This window comes from Dipodomys merriami, unplaced genomic scaffold (assembly GCF_024711535.1).
Source record: "Dipodomys merriami isolate MVZ:Mamm:240054 unplaced genomic scaffold, mDipMer1.0.p SCAF_4, whole genome shotgun sequence".
In the NCBI taxonomy this organism is placed as follows: domain Eukaryota; kingdom Metazoa; phylum Chordata; class Mammalia; order Rodentia; family Heteromyidae; genus Dipodomys; species Dipodomys merriami.
In genome coordinates this window covers 58246602-58255132 of record NW_027205603.1, presented here as the reverse complement: position 1 = coordinate 58255132, position 8531 = coordinate 58246602, and the positions used below count along the sequence as shown (strand labels likewise).

The following is an 8531-nucleotide window of genomic DNA, read 5'->3' as shown; positions in this document are numbered from 1 at the left end:
AAAAGGAACAGAAAGGAAAAGACCCTTGAGTTGCAGAGATTTATGTTACTGATCTTTTCTTGAATTTTGAATGTTAAGTGTTATTGAGTATGAGTGCTGCTTACTCTCCCCTACTCTTCTCCCCCCTCCCCAAACACATAGTAAAAATAAAAGAGAGAGAAGAGAAAAAGCAGCAATAACCTGGATTTATAATGTCAAAGTAGGTTCAGAGTAAAACGCTGTCTTAGCCTTTCATTTTAATACCTTACTATGTGTGAAATTGCCTCCTTCTCTTTTATTGCATTTGAGATTGCTGAAATTACCTATCAGCCCATCAACAAGCTTGCTTGAGAGATTCTATTCAAGGCACTGGGTTGGCGAAGAGTGAAAGTGGCATGCACACAGGACTTCTTCTAATTTGGAAATGCCTACATGTTCCTCAGAATCAGGCTGATGTAAAGAAAAGGGCATCAGTTGTTGGTTTTGTTTTTCTCTTCTAGTGCTGGAGTGTGATCTCAGGGCCTCCTGCTTGCTAGTCAGGTGTAATATCATTTAAGTCACATGCTCAGCCCATTTTTGCTTTTATTCACTTAGGGTATCTCTCATGTTTTTGCTTGGAGCCAGCCTTAGACTATACTCTCCTAACCTATTCTTCCTATGTAGTTGGGTTACAAACCTGCACCACTACATCTTCGCTTACTAATATGGGGCCAAGGGGTCCCACTAACTTTTCTCCTAGACTTGCCCTCCTAATCTTTGCCTTCTGAGTAGCTAGGATTATAAATATCCATCATCATACCCTGTCAAAAGCAGATCATTTTATATGACTAGTATATGCTGCTTTGTTAATGAGTTCCAAATAGGGCATCAGATCATACACAGGTCATTATTTTAAGTATTGTATGAATCTGATGATTATGGAAATGATCTCCATGTTCACATTTCCATTTGATGTTTCTAGTTGGCCAATGATAATTCATGTGATTAATGTTTTAGGTCTGTGTACATCACTTGACTCACAACTTAATGTGCCAGAGAGACATTTCTGAGATTAATTGGACTGTACATATTCTTCACATACCCTCTTTCTACTTTGGGGCAAAGAACAAAATTTGCTTTTGGATGGAGATACATCCTGTAGGGATTGTATTCTGATAGAATGTTCCGTTAGCATTCATAAATGCCATTGGTAGTGTTATCAATGGAAGGAATTGAGGAGCGGCAAAAGGAGTCAGATACTTCATGCACAATGCAAACCCAAGGACCTGTAGCCAGACCTGAGATTTGTTCCTGACATTGAACTTAAGTGTTCAGAGGGTCACGTATTGATGTAGCTGCATTGCCTCTGCTGTATAAGAACATCAGATTTAAGGAGGTAAGTGGGTCAGAAGGAGCCCCCCTCATTCCTGTCATGCCCTTGCAGGCCAACTTGCCCCTGCTGCAGCGTGAGCTCCTCCACTGTGCAAGACTGGCCAAACAAAACCCTGCCCAGTACCTCGCCCAGCATGAACAGCTGCTTCTGGATGCCAGCACCACCTCCCCTGTTGACTCCTCAGAGCTGCTTCTCGATGTGAACGAAAACGGGAAGAGGCGAACTCCAGACAGGTGAGAGGGAGGAAGACCCTGAACTAATGATGGTCTTTTCTTCTTGTAATATAAGGACATTTTTTTGTTATATTCAAACTTCTAGCCTTCATCTCTTGCAGAATAGCTGCTAGCCAATATAGTTGTCTTGACTATCTTGCTTTGGGCTGAGATTTTTATAGAGCACTCAATCTCTGGCCTGTGTCTCTACAGCTTTTGTGCAACTTAATGTTTGCACTTTGAAACATGAAAGCCCAAAGATGTCTGTGAATGATACTAAAATCTCCAAGGTGATGCTGATAGCTCTTTTAGATATGTGCCAGCATTAAAAGCCTCACTTACTAAAAAAAAGTTTGTCCCAACCACATATTTTGTCTTCCAATGGTATGGAAATTGCTTTTCCAAGTTCCTTCAAACTGGCCTGTGTATGTTCCTCAATAAACACAGTAATGAAAGTACTAAGAGGTTCTTTATGAACTATGAGAAAACTAGGAAGTTAGATAAACTGAGTGCAGATTAGTTATGCATAGAGGTTTTTGCTGAAAACTTTTACTTATCAGCCAATTATGTATCCTACCACACACTCTGCTCTCCTAACTGCAAGTTCTAAGACATGCAGAGAGGTCTTTTACTCCATTAAACTCCACAAATTCCCACATATCTTGTTAAAATGATTTCATGAATATTTCAGCCACATGTACAGTTATTTCTCATACAGGAGCATAAATCCTTAACAACCTTTGCATAGTTTTGTGCAACACAAAGAAATAACTGAAACTGTATTCTAGAATTTACTGCTTTGTTTCCTTTTCTATTGATTTGTTCTCTTTATCTGCATTTCAGACAGCCTTTGAGTGGTTTCCATTCTGATAGTTCTGTTCTAGGTTTACAAGAGCTTAAGATCTTTAGAACTGTACAGAGACCTCTATCTGTGACTGACTTAACTCTAAGTGTATTAGTGACTACCAGAATCAGAATGTTATTAAAAGCCAGCCAGTTTACATATAGTTATTTTAATGCTATGATCTTGGGAATATTTCCCCTCCAGGCATAGGACTTCTTAATAGTTTAAAATTCCTCAGGCAAAAAGTTAAATATTAATTTATTTCTGATATGTTGTAGATTCAAGTCTATCTATAATCTACTAATGGCACTTCATATTCTTTTGAAGTATATTGTGTTTGTCATATTGTAGAGTGCATAGGACATTCAGTGTGTTAGCTTTCAAAGGGAACTGGTTAAGTGGTAGGTCTCTACAAAGCTGACCGCCAAGAGGTCCTCCAGGACAGATGATAGACATGTACGGTCCTGTGCAATTGGAGTCCATTAACAAGAGCTGCATGAAATTTTGAGGTATTTCAGCTCCATGTTTCTAGAATAATGTATCATATGTATTAAACCAGGCCTCAGTGGTAAACTGAGAAGAAGGAATTTTATTTGGGGCGAGGAGAAAGTTCAACAGGAGAAGGCTTATATAGATGTGATACATAGATACACTCTCAGCCAAACTTGAAAATGGACACAACCTAAGCTAGAATGCTTAACTACCAAATAATTTTACCAGAGTATAGAAAAACTGAATTTGATTCATTTTTATCTATTCCTGCCTCTTTTCTCCTCTCCCCCACCCCACCCTAATGGCTCTTCCCCAGCAGTTTTTTTTTAATTTAATTTAATTTTATTTGTGAACATACTGTACAGAGGAGTTACAATTACATGGGCAGGATAATGCGTACATTTCTTACCAAGCATTGCAGCCTCCTCCTTTGTTTACCCTTCACATCCCTTCCCAGCCTCCCCCCTCCCCCCATCCCAATCCTTCTCCTTCCCCCCCCCCCCCACCGACGTTGTAAAGCTCGTTTTGGACATGACAACTTGTACTTCTCATTGTTGCAACAGGTTCACCTGTATCCTTAAACAACTGGTTTTTCCCTATCTCCTCCACAAGTTATACTGACATCAAATATAATGAAAGCAGGGGTTATACTGTGGGGGAGGGACATACAAAGCAACAAAGAGATAATCTTATAAATGCGTTAGAAACACATGCATGAAAGAAAAAAACATTAAAATACACATCTAAGGGTTCATTTTCCTGACTTCCCCAGCAGTTTTTATGTGAATATGACATAACTAGAATTTTCCTCAGACAATCCTGAGGTAACTCTGAGCATTATGTTAACATCGATGTGAAAAGTTCATATTAAATTGCACAGATGCTCAGCATTCCTATTCTGATCTGAAGCTCTGGTTGTGGTGTGTGTGTGCATGCGTGTGTGTGTGTGTGTGTGTGTGTGTGTGTGTGTGTGTGTGTGTGTGTGTGTGTTTATTCATTCATAAACAGTAGCTGGAGTCAGGATTCATATGGTTAGTCTTTGGATGTGACATTCTTTTTTCAATTGAAACCCTAAACTATATGTTATAATGGAAAGACAGCAAAATTAGTAAGTTTCCTTATTTACAAATAAGTTAGGAGGAAAGGTAATGAGAATATGTTTTGTAAATACATTTTATCTTGTGGGAATTTGTGCAGAGCCAAGAAAATATGAGTCTCTAGATTATTTTTTGCATATATTTCCTGTGTCTTGTTTCCATATGCATTTTCTTCTTCTCTGGTTATTTATTTGTATATCCAGTACTACTATATGAAATTTTATTGAGTATGGAGCTGTCTGACAGCCGAGCTTTTTGTTTTACTGGATGTTTTGTTGGTGCATATGGTCTGACATGGATGAGCAGCCACGGTGAAATTTTGGAGTCTATTAAACTGGCTCATTAAAAAGATCAATCTGTTTCTGTAATAACACTGGGAGCCATCAGTCACTAAAAGAGGGAAAAACTGACACCTGAGGAGAAAACACATTTTGGTAATTTGTTCATGCCATGTCACGAACAAAAGAGCACTCTATATTTTGTTTACAACTTTGGGAGTTTAAATTCTGTGACGATTGCTGAGTTAATGTACTCAACACTCAGGGATAGCCGTTGGCAAGTTCAGCTTTCTTCTTACTCTTCAATATTGTTACTGACTATATTGTTTTCTTTTTTTAGTTACCTGTTGTTTCCAGAGAAATCTCTATGCTCCAAGGGAGTCTTTGAATTTTTCTTTTACTTTTTTCTGTATGAAACATTGAAATCTTTTCATGTTTCATAAACAAAAAATAGCTCTAGGGAGAGTGCCTGAATAATACCGAACTTGGAGATCTAAAGTAGAACACTTTAGAATTCAGGTTAGAAAATAATAATTTTTATTTAAAAACATGTAAAGAAAGAATTCAGATTTGTTATTTTGTTAAAATTGGGTCCAGTGGCTCACACTTGTACTGCTAGCTTTCGGGAGGCTGATTTCTAGAGGATCAGAGTACTGAGGATAGAAAAGAAAAAGTTCTTTATTTACACTAGACCTTGAGTCTTGCCATTCTGTGAAGAGACTTGTTGAAGAAGATGATGGGAGCCTTTTCTAGAGCCTGCTCCCTGCATTGACTGGTAAACCATGAATGCTTTCATATGGCCTGAGGAGGGAAAGAAGAATTTGAATATCATCCCATAGAGACTGCAAAGGCGATTAAAATGATTGTTTGGGAAAATTTCTTATATTAACCACCATTGCTCTCTTTGTTTTCTATTCATGGTACTTGAACTCAGGGCATGGGTGCTGTCCATGAGCTCTTTTGCTCAAGGCTAGCCTTCTACCGTGTGAACTCTTTCCTTTCTCATGGTGTTGACATAGATGCTTTATCTGATGTCATACTTGCCTTTAATTCTGTGATCTCATCAGCTATGCTACCTCTGACTCAAGAATTTCTTACTAAGGAAACCCCATGAAATCATCTTTGGTTGTTTTAACTGTTTGCTGTCCCCTTCCTTGAAGGAACCTTCTCTTTATATGCCATCATTTTTCTGTGTGTGACTGTGCTTAGCATTACCCTCCATTCAAACCTTCTGCACTTTATCACTGAGATCAGATAGCTGGATTCGTATGCACTTCCTCTTTCCCCAGTAATGAAAGGTTTTCTTTAATAATACTTGTCTGGGCCTTAGAAGCACATGGTCTGTCAAGTGGGAGGGATTGTGTGGATACACAAGGCCAACTCCTGTTTATGCTTGAGGAAAGCACCCCCAGAGAGTATGCTCAAACTCATACTCCACCCTAGTGGAGAAACCCAACATATTTACAGAAAATGATCTTTTCATGGGAAGAATTTAAGGTATGTTTCACTAGTTTTCTTTTAAACTTTCCCTCATCTACTTCTTTTCTATAATTTACTCAGGTTAGGTAAATACCACCGTCAGGTACTCTGAGGCTTTCTGAGTCTTCAGTGACAGAAATTGCATGGTAAACCTGATTTCCTGGCTTAATGAGTGAGTTTGGAAATGCCAAAGGCTGGAGCGGCAAAAAGCCGTCATGTTGGAACTGAGCTGGTTGGTTAAGTGAGATGTACAATTGCATCACATACCAGCCAAGCTGAGTAAGCTTGTTTCTCCTTTTTCTGTAAAATGGATGGAATTTCGAGAATTTAGTCTTTCTAAAGAGAAATGGCAGATATACTACACATGAAATTATGTTATTAAGCTGACAATGCAAATACGAATCATATTTGTATGGTTTATTACCTTTAGTAGGAAAATAGGCATTTTATATGGTATCCATCCTTTCTCGTTGTTTATCGCATCTTTTATGTATTTCTTTGTTTCAAGAATTGTATAGCCATCCCCTATAGACATATTTTTACAATAGTCCATCAACTATGAGGATTTGTAGTGAAATAGCATTAAATTACAATTATGTGAGACACAGCATGAACATAGTGGACACTTTGGAGTCTTTATTTTCCATCCATAACCTTAATTGATAGCTTTGCTCTTAGTTGATTTATTTATGTTTGCGATTTGAAGTTAGGGCCTGTTGATAGGCCAGCATGCTGTCATTTCAGCCACACCTCCAGCCCATTTCTTTCCCCCAGATAGACTCCTGTGCTTTGTGCCAAGTCAGTTGAAGGCCAACCTCCCATAACAGTCCTTCTACTTACGCCTCTCATATAGCTAGGCTCATAAGCATGCCTCAACACAGCAAATTTGTTTGCTGAACATCTCTTTAACATTTTGCTCAGGATGGCCTCAAGTTGTAATCCTCCCATTGCTGCCTCCAGGATATCTGCAATTGCAGATGTATGCCACCATGCCCAGCTGTAGCCTTACCTCATGGATATTCTACTAGGTTTGACTCTACTTGGTAATCCTTATACCAAGCTCTATATTCTCACTTCATTTTGCTCTTTTTATACTTATTGTATGTCATTATTGTATTCCTGTCATAGACTGACTCATTATCTATGAGATAAATGAAGCTTCTCAGTCATAGATAACTGTAATGATGATCACTATCTACCGAGCACTTAAGATATTCCAGGCCTCTGAGCTACCTAATTCACAATTAACATATAGCACTTGCTTTGTAAAAGTGCTATTGTAGATTCAGGAAGGCTGGATGCTGTGTCTAGTCACATGACTTATAAGAGGCACTGAGGGGATTCTAACCCTAGATTCTCAGTCACCAAAGCAAAGCACAAATCACTCTACCAACATCTAAGTGTCCTGGCTTGAGCACAAAGTGCTTTGATAAGCTGGTCCTGTTTGGCTCTGTGGATGCCCTCCAGAGCCCTCTCCTCTCAGAGATGAGAACACTGAGTCTCAAAGAAGTTAAACCCCTTGAGTCATCTTGCCAGCAAACAGCAGATCCACAGCTCAAAACTAACTCCATGTCACTCCAAACTTTCTGCTCTTTTGAGAGAACATACTGGAATAATCTTCTTTTCTTTTGATCTCCCATAGCACATTTATATTACTTCTACAGTAGCTTCTGTGTACAGATGCTATATGAAAGCCTATAAATCTCATAGCTCCAATTAAGATCATCTTTTATGGTAAGTCAACTAAAGTGTGGTGGTGCATGCCTGCAATCTCAGCACTCAGAAGGATTGTGTAGGAATATTCGGAGTGCCAGGGCAACTTGGTTAAAGGGAGGTCCTGTGTTTAAAAAAGTGAAGTATGGAAGTTTTGTGATAGTATGCTTGTATCAAATGCACAACACCCTGGATTTGATTGCAGCACTAAATCATAATTTTATGGAGAGTTATATATGTCTTCCTCATCTTTGTATTCCCCAAAGCTCAGAAGAATGCCTTAGACATAACTGATTACCTGAAACAAAAACAAAGTAAAACACTACAAAGCAAACAAGCCTCTACCCCATTTGAACAAATAAGTACTTCAAACTGAACTACTTATTATGAACTACTTATTATATATGATGGTATTAAATTACCATCATATCCACTCCCATATACACACCAAGAGTCTTCATCTACTCATTTATTCATTTGGATTTGATTTTAAAAAGACACAGCTCTGAAAACAACAATGCCAATAGTCATGAACAGCCCAGAGTCCAAATGCAGAGATTGGTTCATTGACCAGAAAAAAATTAGGGGACGGTGCTCCAATGGGGAATGTAGTGATAGTAAATTAGAATAAGAAAGGATAGCTGCAGACAGCGGGAAGGGAAATAGAATACTGCAGCAGTGGCAGAGATGAGGAAACACAGAGGGACTGCCAGTAACAGGCAGTCTAACTGTTAAGCAGATGGCCAGCTTCAGGAGACATGTGACAGAGCTCCACCTTCCCATGGGGAGAGGAGGGCTCAGGTGGCTCTATGAACCTGCATGTCGCAATTCATGAAGGTCCAGGCATCACGTTTACGTGTCTGGAGAGGCAAACATTGCCTGTCATTATTTACTTTTGAGGATATTAGCAAACAGCTCTGGAGAGAGAACCCTGCTCTTCTTGTGACCCAGGGGTTCTGGATCTGTGGCACTTACCTCTGCTTCTCTGTTTTCCATCGTCTGAACATCCGACTTGCTCTGGAGTGATAGCTAAACACAAAACTCACTGCAGGTTGTCATGAAGAA

General features: G+C 39.1%; 1 protein-coding gene across 1 annotated transcript in view; it reads left to right on the top strand.

Annotated features, from left to right (window-relative positions):
• The window catches only part of Runx1t1 (RUNX1 partner transcriptional co-repressor 1), a 132572-nt gene that overhangs the window by 78995 nt on the left and 45046 nt on the right, over positions 1-8531 (top strand). The window contains 1 exon segment of the mRNA XM_069991046.1: positions 1403-1584. Within this exon segment, the coding sequence (XP_069847147.1) occupies positions 1403-1584 (182 nt within the window).